General features: G+C 39.9%; 1 protein-coding gene across 5 annotated transcripts in view; it reads left to right on the top strand.

The window, feature by feature from the left end:
* Nucleotides 1-25621, top strand: part of LOC131823659 (adhesion G protein-coupled receptor E2-like) — a 36465-nt gene extending 10844 nt beyond the window's left edge. For 3 of the 5 annotated variants that reach the window (XM_059160265.1, XM_059160268.1, XM_059160264.1), the window contains 4 exons: nucleotides 15170-15236; nucleotides 16714-16882; nucleotides 16962-17072; nucleotides 23990-25621. In XM_059160265.1, coding sequence (XP_059016248.1) covers nucleotides 15170-15236; nucleotides 16714-16882; nucleotides 16962-17072; nucleotides 23990-24196 — 554 coding nt within the window. In that variant the 3' untranslated portion in view covers nucleotides 24197-25621. Of the gene's footprint in view, nucleotides 1-15169; nucleotides 15237-16713; nucleotides 16883-16961; nucleotides 17073-19486; nucleotides 22375-23989 lie in introns of those variants that run through there. The other 2 variants (XM_059160267.1, XM_059160266.1) reach the window with 2 other exon arrangements.
* The last annotated feature ends 378 nt before the right edge of the window (nucleotides 25622-25999 follow it).

Genomic DNA, 25999 nt, shown 5'->3' with positions numbered 1-25999 from the left:
GGAGTGGGGGGTTGGGAGGACCTAGTGATGAGTATTAATGAGGGCACATATTGCATGGAGCACTGGGTGTGGTGCATAAACAATGAGTCTTGGAGCACTGAACAAATAAAATAAAAGTTAAAAAAAAAAATAAAGATGTTAGAAACTTTTCTGAAAACTAGCTAAATAAAATCAAGTGCAAGGCTAATAAAAAAAGAATTTATATTAATTTTTCATAGATTGTTTTTTAATTTCTTATTTATTTTCAGCAAAACAGTATTCATTATTTTTGCACCACACCCAGAGCTCCATGCAATGTGTGTCCTCTATAATACCCACCACCTAATACCACAACCTCCCACCACCCGCCCCTTCAAAACCCTCAGATTGTTTTTCAGAGTCCATAGTCTTGCATGGTTCACCTCTGCTTCCAATATCCCCCACTCCCTTCTCCTCTCTATCTCCCCATGTCCTCCATGCTAATTGTTATGCTCCACAAATAAGTGAAACCATATGATAATTGACTCTCTCTGCTTGACTTATTTCACTCAGCATAATCTCTTCCAGTCCCGTCCATGTTGCTACAAAAGTTGGGTATTCGTCCTTTCTGATGGAGGCAAAATACACCATAGTGTATATGGACCACATCTTCCTTATCCATTCGACCATTGAAGGGCATCTTGGTTCTTTCCACAGTTGGCGACCGTGGCCATTGCTGCTATAAACATTGGGGTACAGATGGCCCTTCTTTTCACTACATCTGTGTCTTTGGGGTAAATACCCAGGAGTGCAATGGCAAGGTCATAGGGAAGCTCTATTTTTAATTTCTTGAGGAATATCCACACTGTTCTCCAAAGAGGCTGCACCAACTTGCATTCCCACCAGTGGTGTAAGAGGGTTCCCCTTTCTCCACATCCCCTCCAACACATGTTGTTTCCTGTCTTGCTAATTTTGGCCATTCTAAGTGATGTAAGATGATATCTCAATGTAGTTTTAATTTGAATCTCCCTGATGACTAGTGATGATGAACATTTTTTTATGTGTCTGATAGCCATTTGTATGTCTTTATTGGAGAAGTGTCTGTCCATATCTTCTGCCCATTTTTTAATGTGATTCTCTGTTTTGTGTGTGTTGAGTTTGAGGAGTTCATATAGATCCTGGATATCAACTTTTGTCTCTATTGTCATTTGCAAATATCTTCTCCCATTCCGTGGATTGCCTCTTTGTTTTCTTGACTGTTTCCTTTGAAGTGCAGAAGCTTTTGATTTTGATGATGTCCCAAAGGTTCATCTTCGCTTCCGTTTCCTTTGCCTTTGGAGACATATCTTGAAAGAAGTTGCTGTGGCTGATATCGAATAGATTACTGCCTATGTTCTCCTCTAGGATTCTGATGGATTCCTGTCTCACATTGAGGTATTCTATCCATTTTGAGTTTATCTTTGTGTACAGTGTAAGAGAATGGTCAAGTTTCATTCTTCTACATTAGCTGCCCAGTTTTCCCAGCACCAATTATTGAAGAGACTGTCTTTTTTCCACTGTATATTTTTTCCTGTTTTGTCAAAGATTATTTGACCATAGAGTTGAGGGTCCATATCTGGGCTCTCTACTCTGTTCCACTGGTCTATGTGTCTGTTTTTATGCCAGTACCATGCTGTCTTGGTGATCACAGCTTTGTAGTAAAGCTTGAAATCAGGTAACGTGATGCCCCGTTTTATTTTTTGTTTTTCAAAATTTCCTTAGAGATTCGGGGTCTCTTCTGATTTCATACAACTTTTAGGATCATTTGCTCCAGCTCTTTGAAAAATACCAGTGGAATTTTGATCGGAATGGCATTAAAAGTATAGATTTCTCTAGGCAGTAGAGACATTTTAACAATGTTTATTCTTCCGATCCAAGAGCATGGAATGGTCTTCCACGTTTTTGTGTCTTCTTCAATTCCTTTCATGAGTGTTCTGTAGTTCCTTGAGTATCGGTTGAGTCCTGATTTGTGACCCATTATGTGGTCTATTCTGGAGAAGGTTCCATGTGCACTTGAGAAGCATGAGTATTCTGTTGTTTTAGAGTGGAATGTTCTGTATGTATCTATGAGGTCCATCTGGTCCAATGTGTCATTCAATGCTCTTGTTTCTTTAATGATTTTCTGCTTCGATGATCTGTCTATTTCTGAGAGAGGCGTGTCAAGATCTCCTACGATTAGTGTATTCATATATATGAATCTTTATCTTGATTAACAGTTTTCTTATGTAGTTGGCTGCTCCCATATTGGGAGCATAGATATTTATAATTGTTAGATCATCTTGGTGGATAGTCCCTTTAAGGATTTTGTAGTGTCCTTCTGTATCTCTGACTACGGTCTTTAGTTTAAAATCTAATTTATCTGATATGAGAATCGCTACCCCAGCCTTCTTTTGAGGCCCATTGGCATGAAAGATGCTTCCCCATCCCTTCACTTTCAGTCTGGGTGTATCTTTAGGTTCAAAATGGGTCTCTTGTAGACAACATATGGATGGGTCCTGTCATCTTATCCAATCTGCAACACTATGCCATTTTATGGGCGCATTTAGGTCATTCACATTGAGAGTGATTATTGATAGATACGTTTTTATTGACATCGAGTTACCTTTGAAGTCTTTCTTTCTGTAGACTGTGTCTATATTTCTGTTCAATGCTATTCTTAGGATTTTTCCTCTTTTCTAGAACCCCCCTTAATATTTCCTGCAGTGTTGGCTTAGTGGTTACTTAATCTTTTAAGCCTTGCTGGTCTGGAAACTCTTTATCTCTCTATTTATTTTGAATGTCAGTCTTGCTGGATAAAGTATTCTTGGCTGCATGTTCTTCTCATTTAGTGCCCTGAATATATCTCACCAGCCTTTTCTGGCTTGCCAAGTCTCTAGACAGGTCTGACGTTATTCTGATGGGCTTTCCTCTGTAAGTAAGGAGGCTCTTTGCTCTGGCGGCTTTCAAGAGATTATACCTACAATTATAATTCCTCAATTTGACTATCAGGTGTCGTGATTTTTTTTGGAATGTATAATCTTGGATAGAGACCTTTCAACCTCTAGTACATGAATGCTGGTTCCATTCGCGAGATTGGGAAAATTTTCATGAAGGACTTGATCCACTATATCTTCTAAACTTCTTTCTTTCTCCTCCCCTTAAGGGATTCCAATAATTCTGACGTTGGAATGCTTCGTGGCATCATTTACTTCCCTGATTCTGTTTTCGTGGTTTCTAAGCTGTTTGTTCCAGGCTTCCTGCTGATCCTTTCTCTCTGTCTGTTTTTCCTCCAGATCACTAATCTATCTTTTGTCTCAGTTACTCTAGCTTTGATAGAGTTTATTAGATTGGAACTCATTGAGAGCATTGTGAACCTCCTCCCTGGTAGCTTTAAGCTCCGCCCTAACATTGTGAACATCATCTTTCGTTGCTTTCAGCTCGGCCCTAATCAATTCCGTTTGGGCATCCATGGCTTTCTTCAATCTAGCTATTGCCTGGATAATTGTTAGCCTGAATTCTCTTTCTGACATATTGTCTATGTTGATAGCCGTTAGCTCTGTTGGAGAAGGTCCATCCTCTGTATTTTTCTTCTGTTGGGCATTCCTCCTCCTAGTCATTTTGGTGGGAGATGACTGAACAGATGTAGCTCCATGTATCAACCGTGGTGCAGTCAAGGTGCACTGTGGAACACTTCTGAGCAATCAGGATTTCCCACCCAAATGAGAGATAAAAGAAAAGAAAAAGAAGAAGAAAAACAAAGAGAGAGAGACAGGAAAGAAAGGGAAGATGAAAGAGAAGTTTCAGGCCAAATGGGCCCCAAGGTAAGATTTATGAAGTAGTCATACAAAAACAGACAAAAAGACTGATACAAGTATATGACAAGAGAAAATATATATATATACAAATAAAGAAAGAACTTCGTCAAAAAGAACCCCAAGTGTAAGATTTATATGCTATCAGGACAAACACAAAAACACAGAACACTGGTGGAAGAAAAAGATGGGAGAGTGGTTATAAATTTTCAGTGTGTGCGAGGAAGGTTGTTTTGATTCTTCCTGGATGTATCTTGATGTCTTTGTTAAAGGATTCAACTTTCCTAAGATAAAGGGGGATTAAAAATTGGTTTACCTATAGGGTTAGTATTGATTGGGGAAAGGGGATTACTTTGAAGTTTAATTCTATATGAATATTGGAAGATAGAAATAAAAAGGAATAAACTAGACTAAACTAAACTAAAATTTTAGTATATGTGCTGCCGAAGTGAGCACTAAACTAAACTAAAATTTTTAAAAAAGGAATTCAAAAAATAGAAGTGCAAAAGAAAAACATAAGTCTATGTATCAAAAAGTTCAGGTTAGAAGGGTATTATGGAATTTGATGTACTGGACAGCTCACTGTGATGGTAAATAGGTTTAAAAAATTACCTATGTATTAAAAAAAATGAACCAGAATAGTGGGAAAGAGTAAAAAATAAAAGTTTTCCTATGAAGTAGTGGTTGTTTCTTTTTTTTCTTTCTTTCTTGGTTTGTTTTCTGGGGGAGGGGCCTGCCACGTGGGTTTTCAGTCAATGATGTTCCCTGAGTTAAGTCCTCCCTCCCCCCTCAAGGGGGTGGGCTCTGAGGAAACTGGTTTTTTTTTTTTTCAGGCTTTTGTTCTCTGGCAGTTTTTATGTTTGTTCACTTTTTTTTTCTCTCACTTTGACTGATTTTTATGGTTTTTGTAGTTTTAGAGGAAAACAAACCGCACCCTGATCTCCCTCTCAGAGAGAAGCCTCAGTCTGGCTGCAGAGCCTAAATAAGTTCCCCCTTGGCCACTGGCAGAGCAGGTTCCAAGTCGCGGTCCCTGGGGATGCAGAATCTTTTGCTTGTATCCAAAGCCAAGGCAGTGGTGGCTGCCTGGGCAGCTCCAGACCACCAGAGAGTTTCCAAGCAATATTCACACTGAGATTTTCCCACTGGCCTGGGCTGGGAGTGCCTGGTCTTTCTGGATCTAAGAGCGCCCAGCTTGCGCGCACCAATTTCAGGGGAGACTGTGGGTCGCACGCCGGTCTCAGGCTCTGAGAACAGGGCGCAGGTCCAAAAGCACCATACTGGGCCTTGGGCGCATCTCTCTTGGGGGAGAGTTTGGTGCAGGTGTCTTAGGTTCTGAAACAATGGCGCATATCAAAGTGCACTGGCTGGGCCTTTGTACCTCTCTCAGGGGAGTATCTCAGGCTCTATAGCAGGGCTCGCGCGATCTGCCGCCCAGCGTGGCTCCCATCCCCTCACAGGAAATGGACCCCACATGTTCTCCGGTGTGCTGGTGGCTTAGGGACCAAGACCTGGTTTCTCTGCCACATCTCTCTGCCTCAGCACCAGGGGAGGCTGTCCTAGGATCGGGGACTTAAGCCCCTGTCCCTAGCTGCCCCGATTCCCACAATCCCCCCCCCACCGTGATCCTTTGCTCTTTGGAGTGCTTTCAGCCAATCTCCAAGTTAATGCTGGTCCCCAGACACAGGGCACTCTCGCTCGTATTGGGGTATTGCTTTCCAACCGGTCACCTCTGGTGGCTCCCTCCCCCTTTTGTTTATCGTCTGATATCAGTCCTCCGTTCCCACTCCTCTTAACCTGCCCACTGACGTCTTCTGGCCCTGTAGAGATCCAGACGTGTATAATTCTGATCTCAGGCTGATTTCATGGGTGATCAAAATTCTTTGGTAGGTAATCAGCTACTTTGGGGTACAGGCACAAAAGGCGCCTCTTCCTACTACCCTGCCATCTTGTCCCCCCCCCTCCTGTCTGTCATCCACTTTGAGCTTGTCTTTGTGTCTGGTGTAAGAAACTGGTCCACATTCATTCTTCTGCATGTGGCTATCCAATTTTCCCAACACGGTTTTCAGAAGAGACTGTCCCTTTTCCACTGGATATTCTTTCCCACTTTTTCGAAAAATCAATTGACCATAGAGTTGAGGGTCCATTTCTAAATTCTCTATTCTTCAAATATTTTAAATATTCAGTGTATATTATATAAATGACTATGTATTAGTCGTGTACTAAGTTACTACTCATTAATCAATTAATAATAACTAACTTACTAATCATTAGTCAATTACTATGTATTAGTAAACATTAATTGAATCTCATATATTCCTACTAATAAAATATTCATTGTATTAATTTAGGGGGTTATTTTAAAATCCAGAAAACAAAATTGACATAAAGGCAGACAATGATTTGTGTAAATTCCTTCTCTATCCTAATTTTAAAATAAACAAATGGTCATTTGGATGGCAAAATAACTGTGACCAGAACTAAGATGCAAAAATCACTCCTGGTGTATAATCACTGTACTAAATATTTTTCACGTGTCAGCGCAAATCATTCCCGCAACAACCTGTGCAGTAGAAACTGGTATTGGACCATGTGACAGATAAGGAACTGAGGCAGAAGGAGATTAACTAACATGGCCAAGGTCACACAGCTGGTTGGTGGCAGAACTGGAGTCACATCCAGTCTGGCGCTCACACTATGTGCCTATCTTGATGACACAAGTGCTCAGCTGCATCAGCAAGCCCTGGCCATCTGGCGTTCCTGGGGAGTTAAGCATAAAGGTCAGCAAGCTTTTTCCATAAATGGCCAGATAATCAATATTTCCAGCTTTGTGGGTCCTATGGTCTCTGTGGCAGCCACTCAGCTCTGTCCTCAGAGCGTAAACAAAACCATAGACAGTTTGGGAGGGATGAGTGTGTGTTCCAGTAAAACCCACTTACAAGAGTAGACAGCAGCTGCTTTCTTTGCCAGCACCTACCTTTGAAACTTCACTTTGATGCTTCCTGGTGGGTACATTTGACCCTCTCTGACACTTAACTATAGGAAACAGATGTAGGGCTGCTGGAGAGGAGATGTGTGGGAGTATGGGGTAATTAGATGATGGGCATTAATGAGGGCACTTGAAGTAATGTGCACTGGGTGTTTTTTGAAACTGATGAATCACTAAATTCTACCACTACAACCACTAATACAGTATACACTATATTGAATTTAAATAAAAATTTTCAAATACAAACAAAACAAAAAAATTTCAGTTCCTTCAGGGAAAGTTCCTCCAACTATTGGGATCTCCTATACCCCAAGTATATTATGGATCCAGCTACATATCCTCAAAGATCTTCATACATGATCATAAAGTTCATCATCTTGATGTTGTTTATTTTCTAATTGTTGATTCTCCATCTTCATTGGTGTCTCCCTGAGTACTGAGAACACTCTAACCTAACCACATCTGGGAATTCAAAGCCAACTACAGATCCTGACACAGAGGTTACACTTCATATTTGTCCAAAATATATTTTTACCAATTTGATTCCTTTTTTATATTTTTTTACACTTTAAATTTTTTTCAGTGTTCCAGAATTCATTGGGTTTTATTTTTTTTAGAAGTAGGGATTTTAGTGCGAGTCCCACAGACCTTATTTATTCTTTTTTTTAATTTTTTTTATTTTTATAAACATATAATATATTTTTATCCCCAGAAGTATAGGTCAATGAATCGCCAGGTTTACACACTTCACAGCACTCACCATAGCACATACCCTCCCCAATGTCCATAACCCCAGGCCCTTTCTCCCAACCCCCCTCCCCCCAGCAACCCTCAGTTTGTTTTGTGAGATTAAGAGTCACTTATGGTTTGTCTCCCTCCCAATCCCATCTTGTTTCATTTATTCTTCTCCTACCCACTTAAGCCCCCATGTTGCATCACCACTTCCTCATATCAGGGAGATCATATGATAGTTGTCTTTCTCTGCTTGACTTATTTCGCTAAGCATAATATGCTCTAGTTCCATCCATGTTGTCGCAAATGGCAAGATTTCATTTCTTTTGTGGCTGCATGGTATTCCATTGTGTATATATACCACTTCTTCCTTGTCCATTCATCTGTTGATGGACATCTAGGTTCTTTCCATAGTTTGGCTATTATGGACATTGCTGCTATAAACATTCGGGTGCACATGCCCCTTCAGATCACTACATTTGTATAATTAAGGTAAACCCAGTAGTGCAATTGCTGTGTCATAGGGAAGTTCTATTTTCAACATTTTGAGGAACCTCCATGCTGTTTTCCAGAGTGGTTGCACCAGCTTGCAATCCCACCGACAGTGTAGGAGGGTTCCCCCTTCTCCGCATCCTCACCAGCATCTGTCATTTCCTGACTTGTTGATTTTAGCCATTCTGACTGGTGTGAGGTGATATCTCATTGTGGTTTTGATTTGTATTTCCCTGACGCCGAGTGATATGGAACACTTTTTCATATGTCTGTTGGCCATCTGGATGTCTTCTTTGCAGAAATGTCTGTTCATGTCTTCTGCCCATTTCTTGATTGGATTATTTGTTCTTTGGGTGTTGAGTTTGCTAAGTTCTTTATAGATTCTGGACACTAGTCCTTTATCTGATATGTCGCTTGCAAATATCTTCTCCCATTCTGTCAGTTGTCTTTTGATTTTGTTAACTGTTTCCTTTGCTGTGCAAGAGCTTTTGATCTTGATGAAATCCCAATAGTTCATTTTTGCCCTTACTTCACTTCCCTTTGGCGATGTTCCTAGGAAGATGTTGCTGCGGCTGAGGTCGAAGAGGCTGCTCCCTGTATTCTCCTCAAGGATTTTGATGGATTCCTTTCTCATATTGAGGTCCTTCATCCATTTTGAGTCTATTTTTGTGTGTGGTGTAAGGAAGTGGTCCAATTTCATTTTTCTGCATGTGGCTGTCCAATTTTCCCAGCACCATTTATTGAAGAGGCTGTCTTTTTTCCATTGGCCATTCTTTCCTGCTTTGTCGAAGATTAGTTGACCATAGAGTTGAGGGTCTATTTCTTGGCTCTCTATTCTGTCCCGTTGACCTATGTGTCTGTTTTTGTGCCAGTACCATGCTGTCTTGATGATGACAGCATTGTAATAGAGCTTGAAATCCGGAATTGTGATGCCACCAACTTTGGCTTTCTTTCTCAATATTCCTTTGGCTATGGTTCCATATAAATTTTAGAATTATTTGTTCCATTTCTTTGAAAAAGATGGATGGTACTTTGATAGGAATTGCATTAAATGTGTAGATTCCTTTAGGTAGCATAGACATTTTCACAATATTTATTCTTCCAATCCAAGAGAATGGAACATTTTTCCATTTCTTTGTGTCTTCCTCAATTTCTTTCATGAGTACTTTATAGTTTTCTGAGTACAGATTCTTAGCCTCTTTGGCTAGGTTTATTTCTAGGTATCTTATGGTTTGGGGTGCAATTGTAAATGGGATGGACTCCTTAATTTCTCCTTCTTCTGTCCTGTTGTTGATGTAGAGAAATGCAACTGATTTCTGTGCATTGATTTTATATCCTGACACTTTACTGAATTCCTGTACAAGTTCTAGCAGTTTTGGAGTGGAGTCTTTTGGGTTTTCCACATATAGTATCATATCATATGTGAAGAGTGATAGTTTGACTTCTTCTTTGCCGATTTGGATGCCTTTAATTGCCTTTTGTTGTCTGATTGCTGAGGTTAGGACTTCTAGTACTATGTTGAATAACAGTGGTGTTAATGGACATCCCTGCTGTGTTCCTGACCTTAGCGGAAAAGCTTTCAGTTTTTCTCCATTGAGAATGATATTTACAGTGGGTTTTTCATAGATGGCTTTGATAATATTGAAGTATGTGCCCTCTATCCCTACACTTTGAAGAGTTTTGATCAGGAAGGGATGCTGTACTTTGTCAAATGCTTTTTCAACATCTATTGAGAGTATCATATGGTTCTTGTTCTTTCTTTTATTGATGTGTTGTATCACATTGACTGATTTGCAGATGTTGAACCAACCTTGCAGCCCTGGAATAAATCCCACCTGGGCGTGGTGAGTGATCCTTTTAATGTACTGTTGAATCCTATTGGCTAGTATTTTGGTGAGAATTTTCACATCTGTGTTCATCAAGGATATTGGTCTATAGCTCTCTTTTTTGATAGGATCCTTGTCTGGTTTGGGGATCAAGGTGATGCTGGCCTCATAAAATGAGTTTGGAAGTTTTCCTTCCATTTCTATTTTTTGGAACAGTTTCAGGAGAATAGGAATTAGTTCTTCTTTAAATGTTTGGTAGAATTCCCCTGGTAAGCCATCTGGCCCTGGGCTTTTGTTTGTTTGGGGACTTTTAATGACTATTTCTATCTCCTTACTGGTTATGGGTCTGTTCAGGCTTTCTATTTCTTCCTGGTTCAGTTGTGGTAGTTTATATGTTTCTAGGAATGCATCCATTTCTTCCAGATTGTCAAATTTGTTGGCGTAGAGTTGCTCATAGTATGGTCTTATAATTGTTTGTATTTCTTTGGTGTTATTTGTAATCTCTCCTCTTTCATTCATGACTTTATTTATTTGGTTCCTTTCTCTTTTCTTTTTGATAAGTCTGACCAGGGGGTTATCAATTTTATTCTTTCAAAGAACCAGCTCCTAGTTTCGTTGATTTGTTCTATTGTTTTTTTGGTTTCTATATCAATGATTTCTGCTCTGATCTTTATGATATCTCTTCTCCTGCTGGGCTTAGGGTTTCTTTCTTCTTTCTCCAGCTCCTTTAGGTGTAGGGTTAGGGTGTGTACCTGAGACCTTTCTTATTTCTTGAGAAAGGCTTGTACCACTATATATTTTCCTCTCAGGACTGCCTTTGTTGTGTCCCACAGATTTTGAACCGTTGTATTTTCATTATCATTTGTTTCCATGAATTTTTTCAATTCTTCTTTAATTTCCCGGTTGACCCATTCATTCTTTAGAAGGATGCTGTTTAGTCTCCATGTATTTGGGTTTTTTCCAAACTTCCTCTTGTGGTTGAGTTCTAGCTTCAGAGCATTGTGGTCTGAAAATATGCAGGGAATGATCCCAATCTTTTGATACCGGTTGAGTCCTGATTTAGGACCGAGGATGTGATCTATTCTGGAGAATGTTCCATGTGCACTAGAGAAGAATGTGTATTCTGTTGCTTTGGGATGAAATGTTCTGAATATATCTGTGATGTCCATCTGGTCCAGTGTGTCGTTTAAAGCCTTTATTTCCTTGTTGATCTTTTGCTTGGATGATCTGTCCTTGTCAGTGAGGGTAGTGTCAAAGTCCCCTACTATTATCGTATTATTGTTGATGTGTTTCTTTGATTTTGTTATTAATTGGTTTATATAGTTGGCTGCTCCCACGTTAGTGGCATAGATATTTAAAATTGTTAGATCTTCTTGTTGGACAGACCCTTTGAGTATGATATAGCATCCTTCCTTATCTCTTATTATAGTCTTTGGCTTAAAATCTAATTGATCTGATATAAGGATTGCCACTCCTGCTTTCTTCTGATGTCCATTAGCATGGTAAATTCTTTTCCACTCCCTCATTTTAAATCTGGAGGTGTCTTCGGGCTTAAAATGAGTTTCTTGGAGGCAACATATAGATGGTTTTTTTTTTTTAATCCATTCTGATACCCTGTGTCTTTGATTGGGGCATTTAGCCCATTAACATTCAGGGTAACTAGTGCCATTGTATTGCCTGTAAGGTGACTGTTACTGTATATGGTCTCTGTTTCTTTCTGATCTACCACTTGTAGGCTCTCTCTTTGCTTCGAGGATCCTTTTCAATATTTCCTGTAGAGCTGGTTTGTTGTTTGCAAATTCTTTCAATTTTTGTTTGTCCTGGAAGCTTTTAATCTCTCCTTCTATTTTCAATGATAGCCTAGCTGGATATAGTATTCTTGGCTGCATGTTTTTCTTGTTTAGTGCTCTGAATATATCATTCCAGCTCTTTCTGGCCTGCCAGGTCTCTGTGGATAAGTCCACTGCCAACCTAATATTTTTACCATTGTATGTTACAGACTTCTTTTCCTGGGCTGCTTTCAAGATTTTCTCTTTGTCACTAAGACTTGTAAATTTTACTATTAGGTGACCGGGCGTGGGCCTATTCTTATTGATTTTGAGGGGCGTTCTCTGGACCTCCTGAATTTTGATGCTTGTTCCCTTTGCCATATTGGGGAAATTCTCCCCAATAATTCTCTCCAGTATACCTTCTGCTCCCCTCTCTCTTTGTTCTTCTTCTGGAATCCCAATTATTCAATGTTGTTTCGTCTTATGGTGTCACTTATTTCTAGAATTCTCCCCTCATGGTCCAGTAGCTGTTTGTCCCTCTTTTGCTCAGCTTCTTTATTCTCTGTCATTTGGTCTTCTATATCACTAATTCTTTCTTCTGCTTCATTTATCCTAGCTGTGAGAGCCTCCATTTTTTATTGCGCCTCATTAATTGCTTTTTTTTATTTCAACTTGGTTAGATTTTAGTTCTTTTATTTCTCCAGAAAGGGCTTCTATATCTCCAGAGAGGGTTTCTCTAATATCTTCCATGCCTTTTTCGAGTCCGGCTAGAACCTTGAGAATTGTCATTCTGAACTCTAGATCTGACATATTACCAATGTCTGTATTGATTAGGTCCCTAGCCTTCAGTACTGCCTCTTCTTTTTTTTGTGGTAAATTTTTCTGCCTTGTCATTTTGTCCAGATAAGAGTATATGAAGGAGTAAGTAAAATTCTAAAAGGGTGGCAACAACCCCAGGAAAATGTGCTTTAACCAAATCAGAATAGATCCCAAATCGTGAAGGGGGAGAAAGGGGATAAAAAGAGGTTCAGAAAGAAAGAAAGAAAAAGAAAGAAAAGAAAAGAATTTTAAAAAGAAAACAAAGAAAAGTATAAAAAAGGAAAAATATATATATTAGATAAACTAGTTAAAAAAACGTTAAAAAAGAAAAGGGTAAAAGTTTTAAAAATTTAGCAGAAGAAGAGAAAAAAATGAAAAAGAAAAAATTATTAAATTAACTGCAAGACTAAAAAATCACAGGGAAAAAGCCATGAGTTCTGTTCTTTGCTTTCTCCTCCTCTGGAATTCTGCTGCTCTCCTTGGTATTGAAACTGTACTCCTTGGTAGGTGAACTTGGTCTTGGCTGGATTTCTTGTTGATCTTCTGGGGGAGGGGCCTGTTGTAGTGATTCTCAAGTGTCTTTTCCCCAGGCGGAATTGCACCGCCCTTACCAGGGGCCAGGCTGAGTAATCCACTTGGGTTTGCTTTCAGAAGCTTTTGTTCCCTGAGCATTTTCCATAGATTCCGCAGGACTGGAATACAAATGGCGGCCTCCTGGTCTCCATCCCAGAGCAGCCTTGAGCCCAGGGCCCCATTCCTCAGTGCACCCTCAGAGAACAGCGCCCAGTAACTCCCGTCTGCCTGACCTCTGGCCGCGCTCTGAGCTCACCGAGCCCGCGATGTGTTCAAGGTAACCCCGAGCTGTGAGCTTACTGTTGGCTCTGTCTCTATAGCCAGCTTCCCCGTTCAACACCTGCAAGCTCTGCGACACTCAGACACCCCCCGATCCTTCTGTGACCCTGCAGGACCTGAGGCCACACTGGCCCCGCATGGTCTTCACCATCGCTTCTCTGGAGTGATGTCCCTCAGCGGAACAGACTTTAAAAGTCCTGATTTTATGCTCCATTGCTCTGCAGCTTGCCAGGAGCCGGCCCCTCCCCCCGGGGTCTATCTTCCTGTCGCTTTGGATTCACTTCTCTGCCAGTCCTACCTTTCAGAAAGTGGTTGTTTTTCTGTTTCTAGAATTGCTGTTCTTCTTCTCTTCAACCTGTCAATGGATTTGCAGGTTTTTGAAATCTTTAGATAAACTAGCTAGCTAATCTCCTGCTAACTGAAGTAGTCTCAGCCTGCTACTTCTCCGCCATCTTGACTCCTCGACCCAGAATTCATTGTTTATGCACCACACCCAGTGCTCCGTGCAATACCTGCCCTCCATAATACCCATCACTAGGCTCAGCCAACCTCCCACCTCTCTTCTCTCCAAAACCCTCAGTTTGTTTCTCAGAGCCCACATTCTCTCATGGTTCATTTCCCTCTCTAATTTCCCCCAACTCACTTCTCCTCTTCCGTGTTATTCCTTATGCTCCACAAATAAGTGAAACCATATAATTGACTACCTCTGCTTGAGTTATCTCACTCAACATAATCTCCTCCAGTCTTATCCATGTTGATACAAAAGTTGGGTATTCATCCTTTCTGATGTATACATAGTATACATGGACCATTTGGTTCTTTCCACAGTTTGGCGACTGTGGACATTGCTGCTCTGAACATTGGGGTACAGATGGACCTTATTTTCACTACATCTGTATCTTTGGGATAAATATCTAATAGTGCAATTGCAGGAAAAATCCACTTATTTCTGCCAACATTTTTAAGTATGTTCAGCTTATTCCATGTGAACCATTCTGTAGTAAAGTTGTTTTTAAGAAACATAAATTCCTTCCTTTCAAGGAGCTCTTTTAAGTCTTGGTCTTTAGAAATGCTGGCAAAAATTCATTTATTTCTTATGTCAAGCAGAGAGAGTCAATTAAAGTGTGGTTTTGCTTATTTGTGGAGCATAAGGAGTAACACAAAGGATATGAGGAGATGGAGAGGAGAAGGGAGTTGGGGGAAATTGGAGGGGGAGATAACCATGAGAGACTATGGACTCTGAGAAACAATCTGAGGGTTTTAGAAAGAAGAGAGGTGGGAGGTTGGCTGAGCCTGGTGATGGGTATTAGGGAGGGCAGGTATTGCATGGAGCACTGGGTGTGGTGCATAAACAATAAACTCTGGAACACTTAAAAAATTTGGAAAAAAATTGTTTTTTTTAAATTTCTCTTATTTCTTTTTTTTTTAATTTCTCTTATTTCTGCCAACATTTCTGAAGGCCAAGACCTAAAAATGCTCCTTGAAAGGAATTTATGTTTCTTAAAAACAACATTATTCCAGAATGCTTTACATGGTATAAGCTGAACATACTGAATGTATACAACCTAATGCTTTTGGGGATAAGTATACACTCATAGAACAATGACCACTATCAAAAGCATATACAAAGTTTCAGTATTATAAGATAAATAGGGTCGAGATTTCAATTATAAACAATTGTGATTACAACTGGTAGTACTGTATTGTATTCTGAAATTCTGTTATGAGGATAGATCTTATGTTCAATGTTCTTACACAACAACAGCAACAGTAAAATAATACTAATTAATAACAATGATGAAGGAGGCAGGAGGAAACATTAGGAGGGGAATGGTATGTTTGTTTATCAATCCTTTATCCATAAAGGCCCATGTTCTCTTGCATGTCTTCCTATCTTTCTCTTAGATGCTGGCTCCACACAGACAAAGGATTCATATGGACCTTCCTTGGCTCCATCTGTGCCATCTTCTTTGTGAGTAATAGATGACATCAGAATAGCCCACTTGCCCAACTGAGGGTCATTAAAAAATCAGGTGTATCAGAAGGGTGACAGACTCGGTGAGCAATCATTCCAGTTGGCCCAGGATGGATGAGAGACTCCCAGGTGGTGGGAATTCCCACTGTAAAACCAGGAATCAGGTGTTTCCTGAGACGTAGCATTTCCACTGCTAAAATTTGGAATTCCCATGCAAACTGAATTGAAGTCACTGAAGTTACAGGACAAACATGGGCCTGACTTAGTAGGTGTTTGTTCTGCTTTTCTAGGACTGTTATGAAACACAAAACCTTCTTCCCTGCCACATTAGCAGCTGGGTGAGCTAGGATTTTCCAAATGTAGAGTGTAGTTAAAATGCCTGTGGGTTTTCTTCAGATTAATTTGGTTTTCTTTCTGATGACCTTCTGTATTGTGAAAAAGAACCTCTCCTCACTCAACAGCGATGTGTCCACCCTCCAGAACACAAGGTGAGGATGGGTCACAGGGGCACACCATGCCCCAGACAGAACATTGTCCTCACGCCTCCAGGGCTCTGGCGTCCCTTCATAGGACTCCTGAGGGGACAGGAAGAGAGAAGGGCAGCAACCCTCCTTGGCAGCCAGCTCAGATTTTGTGGTTTGTTGCTGACACCCATACCAAAAACATTCCATCTGTGCACAACCTCAACAAACTACTTCAGCTACAGAGAGAATTGACTTTGTTCTGATAAGCAGAGATTGCTATCAGGAATCTATGGGAAAAGATCCTGTGAACATTCATATCCTTATAACACACTCAAGAAATAACATAACAGTTATTTTTAAGAAATAATGTAATAGCACACCCTACCATGCCCACGCCTTCATGCAAGCTCTGCCCTCTGTTTTCCTCTTCTCTTGCACCTGGTGGACTCAGCTTCATCATCCTCATATCACATCCTCTAAGAGTTTGGAGATTTCCTCTGGTTTCCTCAACTTTACACAGAGTCAATGGCCTCTATTCCGTGTAAAGCATACCCTGGCTCAGTTCATGGAGAGGGTGAGGACAGGAACAGCCCTGGATGGAAAGAAGTACCTCACTTCGCAAATGTTATAAGTGATCATATGTTCTTGACTTTCCACCAGATTTCAAGGTCTGTAAGAACAGAGGTCTTGTTCTTTGTTCTTTTGAATGCCCTAGCCCCAGCCTAGAGCCAGGTGCATAGAACATTCTCAGTAAAATCAGCTGAACAAAATTAGGGATCTTCATGAAACATCATGATCTTCTTGAGACTCACATTCTTGAGTGTCAACATTATCCCCAGTCCTAGTCAAATGCCATCCTGGACCCAAATAGTATTTCTCTTTAGGGGATCATTGACAACAAAGGTCAAAGTTGATCCCAGCTCAGTCAGAAGCATCATGGAGTGAACATGAAACCAGCCCTGGTTGGGTTGCACTGGATGCATCCTGACCTCCTTCCTCCTCCTGCCCAGGATGCTAACATTTAAAGCCACAGCTCAGCTGCTCATCTTGGACTGCACATGGTGTCTGGGCATCCTGCAGGTGGGTCCAGCTGCCCATGTCATGGCTTACCGCTTCACTATCATCAACAGCCTGCAGGGCATCTACATCTTCCTGGTGTACTGCATCCTCAGTCAGCAGGTACTACTTTCCAGTTCCCTCCCAGGACCCTTCCTATGCTCACTCCCTTCAGTGACCCAGGCATTTTCTGACTCTACAGGTCCAGGAACAATACAAGAAATGGTTCAAAGGGATCAGGAAAACAAAAGCTGAGTCTGAGAAGTACATGCTCTCAAGTGGGACCATGTCTGATGCCTCCAAACACAGTGTGGTAAGATTATGCAGTGTTCCCAAAACACTTCACTAACAAGTCCTCTTAAGAAGCTATGTCTGCCTCACTGGACAACCTGGGTATATAGCAGGCAATGCTCTTGGATGGTTCACTCTTAGTTTACCCTTGGACATACCTGAGGTCACTTCTCTGTCTTCAAATGATGTCTTCCTACACTTACCCTTGCTGAGGTTCTATGCTCACATTGACCCTTGCAAAAGACTGCCCTCTTTCCCCCAAATTGTAGAGCATCCACTTTGTGTGACATGTTGCATATGGTTTCTAATTGTACTTGGTTAGGAGATACAAAAGACAGATACTTATAAGCAGAGAGGGAGGCTTGGTCAGCTAAATAATTATAAATTAATGATCTGGAGTAGTAATGCACAAACTGCACAGTCACCGCCCATTCTTTATTCCAGGTCACTCTGGAAAGAAAGTTAGACTCAGAGGGTTTATGTCAATTATGCGAGGTCTTCAGCCTCCCTTACTTTTCCCCGACTTCAGTGCCCCCCCATCCTCCCTGGAAAATCATCTGCCCATCTCTGCACCACTTGTTTGTCCTCCTTCTAAAACTGTTCCTTCCCAAATGCTCTACTCATCAAAATCCCATCCTTCAAACTCTTTCCTCTTCTCAGCAGATGTTCTTACTGACTTCTTCATATAGAAAACAGGAGTCAGCAGTAAAAAACAAGATCAATTTTGAACTCTCAAAAACACCAGCCATTTGGCATTTTGTTCATTGTCTCTTCATTCCACCTTGTCACCACAGATAGACAAAATATGCTTCCTACCTTTTATGGCTAACCCCTCCACCAGCACTTCTCTTGACTTCTCAGTAAGTTGACATTACCAATCGCACACTTTCTCTCTAATATATTTGGTCTCATGTCCTCAATAACGTCCTTTCCACCAGCATTGCAACATGTTAAATCTCTGAATCTGAAGTATTAATTTTATATGTTTGGTCCTCCCTCTTCTTCCTCCAGATGTTCAAACCTAGATTTTACCTCCATCATTCTACCAAAAGAGCTATCTCTTGGGCCTCCAATGTTCTCCACTTTTAAATATCTTTTGGTCCTCTTAGGTTTCTTGGTAGGAGTTGGTAGTCTTGGGAGGACTGGATGCTGTTTGCCTCCTCTATTTTGAAATACTCCTCTTGTGTGTCTGACTTCTATGACTCAACATTCCCTGGAAAACTTGCTAACTTTCTACCTGAGCTTTCTTCATCTTCTTTATATTTCAACTATGCTACCTGACTTCATTCTAAAAACACTTCTTTTCTCATAGATTTTATGATGTATGTAGATTAATGTTTAAGAAAGTTAGTGAGTACATTTCAAAGTGTACATCATGCCTGTGTATTGGAGAAGGCAGTCATGGGATATGGGGGAGATTCTTCCTATTTTTCTGTATATATACACTATTAACACTATTTAAAAAGAGAATGTTCACATATTTTTGATTGAAAAATAAAAAGAAAATTCTTAGTTGCTGCAAAGCACAAGAAAGAAATTCACATGATGTGGATAACTATCTACTTTTCACGTTAAAGTGTTCACATCTAGAAGGGCCTTCTCCAGATTGTGGGGGCAATGCACTTTTCTTGGTGTGTTTATATTTTCCATATCAGTTATTTTCCAAGCAATCTTTTTCCCTAGAAACCATTAATCCTCCACAATACATAGACTTTCCTTTGGATCTAGGTAAAGAAGAGGCATGAACAACATCCAGTCACCCACAATATAGCAATGTGATCTCAATTCACTATGTGGAAGTCCCTAGCTGTTTCTTGAAGCAGACAGTATACAGTACTGGTCCCAACATGCAGATACTCCCCAAAAACAAGACCTTCCCCACAAAAATAACCCTACAAAACAAAGTCTCAAGCAGAAATCCCAGACTGATCTTCTAGCACACTCTTAGGATGTTTTAGCAGCTGGGAAATTCAGTTTGTATTGGGCTGAATTCAAATATTCAGCTGTTCGCTCAGCTATTTGCTGCTTATTACACTGTAGACAAACTATTTTATATCATATGTCTTAACTTCCTCATTTCAAAGCCCTCTCACTATTCTCCCTGACTCTTTCCAGCACAGCTTCCAATTCCTCCTACGTAGCTCCTCCATGACTGCACCCCTCTTCTCACTATCAGGCCCTCACATTCTCTCATCAGGACCCCTCAACCATTCTGGCTCATCCCTCTGGTCCACAAAAGTCTCTGCCATTCTCTGAATCTCTCCAATTCCTTTCCAGCCTATTCTTCCAATTTCTCATATATCCCACATCCCCTTGTCCTCCATGCTATTTGTTATGCTCCACAAATAAGTGAAACCATATGATAATTGACTCTCTCTGCTTGACTTATTTCACTCAGCATAATCTCTTCTGAAATTTCAATTCCCCTTACTGCAGATCAATGGTCTTGGATCTCCAGGTACAGGAAGCAAGGGGTTCTGGTACCCAGCCTCCTAAAGTCACAAACTTCTAGTTCCCAGATTCTAAGGTTTCCAACTTCCAGGAATCAACCACAAAGGGCTGAGACCCAGCTAAGGAATTTCTTCTTCATCCAGGGGAATGCATGCCATCTTCTCTGCTCTTAAAAGCCTCAAAGCCCAAAGAGCCCAAAGGGAATGATGACCTAAGTGTGTTTGTTGAAGCACTGGAAGGAAGAAAAGCACAAGACACTCAAGTGAACCATCAATAGGAAATGAAAAGCTATTTTGGTTTTAAGGAATGTCAGTTCACGGACACAAAGACCAAATCACTTCTACCTATGTTGACATGGAAAAATTTCCATGTACAAGTGGTTAGGTATTCATAACACAATACTGTATAATTTTAAAACCTTAGAATTATTCACAGTTTAATGTTTATGCAGATATGATTTTATCTAACTTTTCATAATTAAGTTATAGATTCTAGTCTGGCAGAACAAAATATAATTTGTTGATATTAGAGAATACTTATGCAAGGGAGGTTAGGTCAAGGTGAAGATCAATCAGATATCTCTTGTGTTTGTGGTAGTATGTTTTTAACAAAATGTATGCATGCTTTTACTTGTTATCAAAAACAAAGTTTTAGGGCACATGGGTAGGTAAGTTGGTTAAACGATTGCCTTTGGCTCAGATGATGATCCTGGAGTCAGGACTGAGTGCCACCTGGGGCTCCCTGCTCAACAGGGAGGCTGCTTCTCCCTCTGACCTTCCCTCCCTATGCGCTCTCTCTCTCTCACTCTTTTTCTATCTCAAAAAAAAATTTTTTTAATAAATTTTTATGGGCACATAGGTGGTGCAGTGGGTTAAGCCTCTGTCTTTGGCTCAGGTCAGGATCTCAGTGTCTTGGGATTGAGCCCCACATCAGGCTCTCTGCTCAGCAGGGAGCCTGCTCCCCCCCCCACACACACACTGCCTAACTCCTGTCTCTCTCAGTCAAATAAATAAATAAAATCTTTAATAAATAAATAAATAAATAAATTTTAAAGTGTTTTAAATAAGGTGCCCTCTCCTGATAAAGACAAGAATACCATTGCTAAAAAGCAAAATATAAGCAACAGCTATCAGACAATAAAGAGAAATAAAAAGTATCCAAATTGGCAATGAAGAAGTCAAACTCTCTCTCTTCACAGATGATTTGATTCTTTATATGGAAAACCCAAAAGACTCCACCCCCAAACTACTGAAACTCATACAGCAATTCAGTAGTGTGGCAGGATACAAAGTCAACATAAAGAAATCAGTGACTTTTTGATACACTAACAATGAAAATACAGAAAGGGAAATTAGAGAATTGATTCCGTTTACTATAGTACCAAGAATCATAAAATACCTGGGAATAAGCCTTACCAAAGAGGTAAAGGATCTGTACTCAGGGAACTACGGAACACCCATGAAAGAAATTGAAGAAAACACAAAAAGATGGAAGACCATTGCATGCTCTTGTATCGGAAGAATAAACATTGTCTAAATGTCTATACTGCATAGAGCAATCTATACTTTTAATGCCATTCCAATAAAAATTCCACTGGTATTTTTCAAAGAGCTGGAGCAAATAATCCTAAAATTTGTATGGAATCAGAAGAGATGCTGAATCACCAAGGAAATGTTGAAAAACAAAAATAAAACTGGGGGAGTCATGTTACCTGATTTCAAGCTTTACTACAAAGCTGTGATCACCAAGACAGCATCGTACTGGCATAAAAACAGACACATAGACCAGTGGAACAGAGTAGAGCCCAATATGGACCCTCAATTCTATGGTCAATTAACCTTCAACAAAGCAGGAAAAAATATACAGTGGAAAAAGACAGTCTCTTCAATAAATGGTGCTGGGAAAATTGGACAGCTATATGTAGAAGAATGAAACTCGACCATTCTCTTACACCATACACAAAGATAAACTCAAAATGGATAAAAGACCTCAATGTGAGACAGGAGTCCATCAGAATCCTAGAAGAGAACATAGGAAGTAACCTCTTTGATATCAGCCACAACAAGTTCTTTCAAGATATGTCTCCAAAGGCAAAGGAAACAAAAGCAAAAATGAACTTTTGGGACTTCATCAAGATCGCACAGCAAAGGAAACAAAGAGGCAACCCATGGAATGGGAGAAGATCTTTTCAAATGACAGTACAGACAAAATTTGATATCCAGTATCTATAAAGAACATCTCAAACTCAACACACAAAACAGATAATCATATCAAAAAATGGGCGGAAGATATGAACAGACACTTCTCCAATCAAGACATACAAATGGCTATCAGACACATGAAAAAAAGTTCATCATCACTAGCCATTAGTGAGAGTCAAATTAAAATCACATTGAGATACCACCTTACACCAGTCAGAATGGCCAAAATTAGCAAGACAGGAAACGACGTGTGTTCGAGAGAATGAGGAGAAAGGGGAACCTTCTTATACTGTTGGTGGGAATGCAAGTTGGTGCAGCCACTTTGGAGAACAGTGTGGAGATTCAAGAAATTAAAAATAGAGTTTCTCTATGATCCTGCAGTTGCACTCCTGGGTATTTACCTCAAAGATACAGATGTCGTGAAAAGAAGGGCCATCTGTTCCCCAATGTTTATAGCAGCAATGACCATGGTCGCCAAACTGTGGAAAGAACCAAGATGCCCTTCAATGGTTGAATGAATAAGGAAGATGTGGTCCATATACACTATGGAGTATTATGCCTCCATCAGAAAGGACGAATACCCAACTTTTGTAGCAACATGGATGAGACTGGAAGAGATTATGCTGAGTGAAATAAGTCAAGCAGAGAGAGTCAACTATCATATGGTTTCACTTATTTGTGGAGCATAACAAATAGCATGGAGGACAAGGGGAGATGGAGAGGAGAAGGAAGTTGAGGGAAATTGGAAGGGGAGGTGAACCATGAGAGACTATGGACTCTGAAAAACAATCTGAGGGTTTTGAAGGGGCAGGGGTGGGAGGTCAGAGTACCAGGTGGTGGGTATTATAGAGGGCACGGATTGCATGGAGCACTGGTGTGATGCCAAAATAATGAATACTGGTATGCTGAAAATAAATAAAAAATAAATTTTAAAAAAATTTAAAATTAAAATAAATAAAATTAATTAATTAAATTTTAAAATACCATACCATAAGTGACTCTTAATCTCACAAAACAAACTGAGGGTTGCTGGGGGGAGGGGGTTTGGGAGAAGGGGGTGGTATTATGGACATTGGGGAGGGTATGTGTTTTGGTGAGTGCTGTGAAGTGTGTAAACCTGGCGATTCACAGACCTGTACCCCTGGGGATAAAAATATATGTTTATAAAAAATAAAAAATTATATTTAAAAATAAAAAAATAAAAAATAAATAAAAATAAAATAAAATTCAAAACTAAATCTTCTAAGTACCTGAGAACCATCCTACAAGAAATGCATGTAGTTTCTCAGGAAGAAAACTGTCAAGTGTAAAATAAGAAATCATAACCTAGAGAAAGAGTTATGTTGGTGGGGTGGAGAGGTCTTAATATTTTTAAGAAGCGATTATTTCCAGGGATGCCTGGGTGGCTCAGTTGGTTAAGCCACTGGCTTTGGCTCAGATCATGACCCCAGGGTCCTGGGATCAAGTCCCGAATTGGGCTTCTTTTTCAGTGGGGAGCCTGTTTCTCTCTCTGCCTCTGCCTGCCTCTCTGCCTGCTTGTGTGTACTCTCTCTCTCTCTGGCAAATAAATAATTTTTTTTTAATTTTTAACAAGAAGGTATTATTTCCAAACCATGAGAGACTGGACTTGAGAAACAAACTGAGGGTTTAGGATGGGAGGAGGAATGGGGGCTTGGGAGGGCCTGGTGGTGGGAATTAAGGAGGGCACGTATTGCATGGAGCACTGGGTGTGGTGCATAAACAATGAATCTTGGAACACTGAAAAAATAAAATTAAATTTAAAAAAAGAAAAAATTGAACTACAAAAAAATCCTGAGGCATATTTACTCTTAGTTATAATTTTTCAGTTCCACAAAGACTATGAATTCTGTGGTGCCTGAGTAGCTCAGTTGGTTGAGCATCTGCCTTCAGCTCAGGTCATGATCCCAGGGTCCGGTTTCCTGCTCAGTGGGAGTCTGCTTGTCCCTCTCCTTCTGCTCTTCCTCCCTCTGCTCCTGCTCTCTTCTTGTGTGCTCTCTCTCACACATAAATAAATAGATAAAATAGTTTTAAAAAGAAAAAAAAAGAAGTTATTATTTCCAAACTCATCAGTCAATGCAATCACAATAAAAGTCCCAAGACATTTTTGTGGAATTTAGTAAACTAGCCATAAAGTGTGTATAGAAGAAAAAATGTGACAGAGTGACAGTTCACTTGAAGAATAGGTGAAGAGGTACTCACAATGGCCTATTCCTACTCTCTACTTTGTCTTGACCAAACATTAATCAGGCCTCTCTCTTTCCTACAGGCCCCTGAATTCTGCTTACCCTCAAATCTTAGCAAGTACCAAAAAAGTGGAACATGCCCCCCCACATCAACCTTTCCTGGGAATTGGCTGACCACAGCAAGACCCTCTCTTTGTCACAACACACTGATAATTTCCCCTTATTTGTCCAGCTTCCCCTCCAAAAATGCTGTTTATTCTGTCTGCTTCCTCCTTTACCCTATAAAATAAGAACGTTTTTCTGTATTTTTGAGATGCTCATCGACTTCTGAGATCAGAAACTTCTCCCTGCTGCAATAGTCCTTCTAAGTAACTTGTCTCTTTATTCAAGCCCAGATTTAAATTTATTGGACATAAAACACAGAAATTGCCTCATAACATCTATAAAAACAAAACCACGGCATTTCTTAATGTGTGGTATTGTTCCAGGAACATAAGTGGAGTCTATGAATCAAAATAAAGGACACGTCACATATAGCAATGTAACGTTTCATAAAAATGACATTCTAAATGAGTGTGTGAAGCATTGCATGTGAAGTCAGGGAAGTCACAGATTTTCTCAGTAAATGATGTCAGGACAACAGCCTATTCATTTAAGACAAATTATTTACTGAACAAATTCCAGGTATATTAAAATATACTAAAATATTCTAGAATACTAGAAAATGAGGGGCAATCTCTTAGGCAAGATTAAAGCAAAATGCGTACAGTCAATTGAAAACCTGGACCAAAATGAAATTTTAAGTTTATAGGGATACCACCCTCAAGCTCATCTTTATTACGATTGTAATAGGGTTGATATTTACCCTGTTCTTTATCCATGTGAGCATGGACATGCAGAACCATCAAGTGGCATGGGTTTTCCAAGATACTCCCCCCAAAGCTGTACAATGAACAGGGTGTGCAAGTCATCCAGGACCCACCACAGCAGGTGACTATTCGACTGATGCATCTTCAGTGTCTGTCCCACCTGCCAACTTGTCTGCAGAGTCCCATCCCTGGGGAAGTCCTGAAATAGGCCAGACTATTAGCCATCAGAGTCCAGTTTGGAAGGAGCAGCTGGATTGTATCTGATTACAATCTGTTCTGGTTCCTAGGGCTCCTGTTAAGAACAAGACAAGGGTGAATCAAGAGGGACTATGGCATGTGTTATGGTGAGTGCTGTGAAGTGTGTAAACCTGGCGATTCACAGACCTGTATCCCTGGGGATAATATAAAAAAATAATTAAAATATAAATTTTAAAAAGAGAGAGAGAGAGACTATGACTAGGGATACCTGGCTGGCTAAGTCAGTCGAGCATGTGACACTTGATCTTGGGCTGGTCACTTCAACCACCACATTGGGTAAAAATAAATAAATAAATAAATAAATTGTGTGAAGAGGCATTTCATATGGAACATCATTATTTCCTTGCATACTCTTTAGTATTGTTGTGAAATAAAAATAATAATTGTATTAATAATTCTCCATATTAATTGCCTGTGTATACACTTCTAAACATGCTTAGTTTTGCAATTCTTTGTAATTCTTCTTTCCCTTTTGGTTATGTTTCTTCTGTATCTACTGAAATGTAGATTTTATGTTTGTTGAATCTAATAACAATAAATTAAACTTGGATTTAAAAAGAGAGAGATTACTTTAAAAATAAGACTTTATTAAAAGAGAGAATATAATTTTGATTTATGAACATATTTTAATTAAAATTTTGTATTTGAAAGGAGAAATTTGGCCTTATTTCCTCTGTTAAAACTCCATCTGTTGCTATTGTGTTTGTTGTTCTTTATTCTTTTATCCCTGTGAAAATGGATGTTCTTGCTCTAGGGTAATATTTATCTCTTGACTTTTCAAACTAGGAAGTTTCAGTATTCCCTTATTTACCAGAATAATCTTAGAGGCCTAAAATTGGTTTCCCTTCCAATTTAGCTGCCCCTCAAATTCAAGTGAATATTTTCTCTTCTTCCTTTACCCTTCTCCAAAAATAAAGCAGGTGACAAGGTTTTCGGGGGGAGAAATATTTATATTGACAGAAGACA

This window comes from Mustela lutreola, chromosome 2 (assembly GCF_030435805.1).
Source record: "Mustela lutreola isolate mMusLut2 chromosome 2, mMusLut2.pri, whole genome shotgun sequence".
In the NCBI taxonomy this organism is placed as follows: Eukaryota; Metazoa; Chordata; class Mammalia; order Carnivora; family Mustelidae; genus Mustela; species Mustela lutreola.
This window is presented reverse-complemented; position numbering and strand designations above follow the sequence as displayed.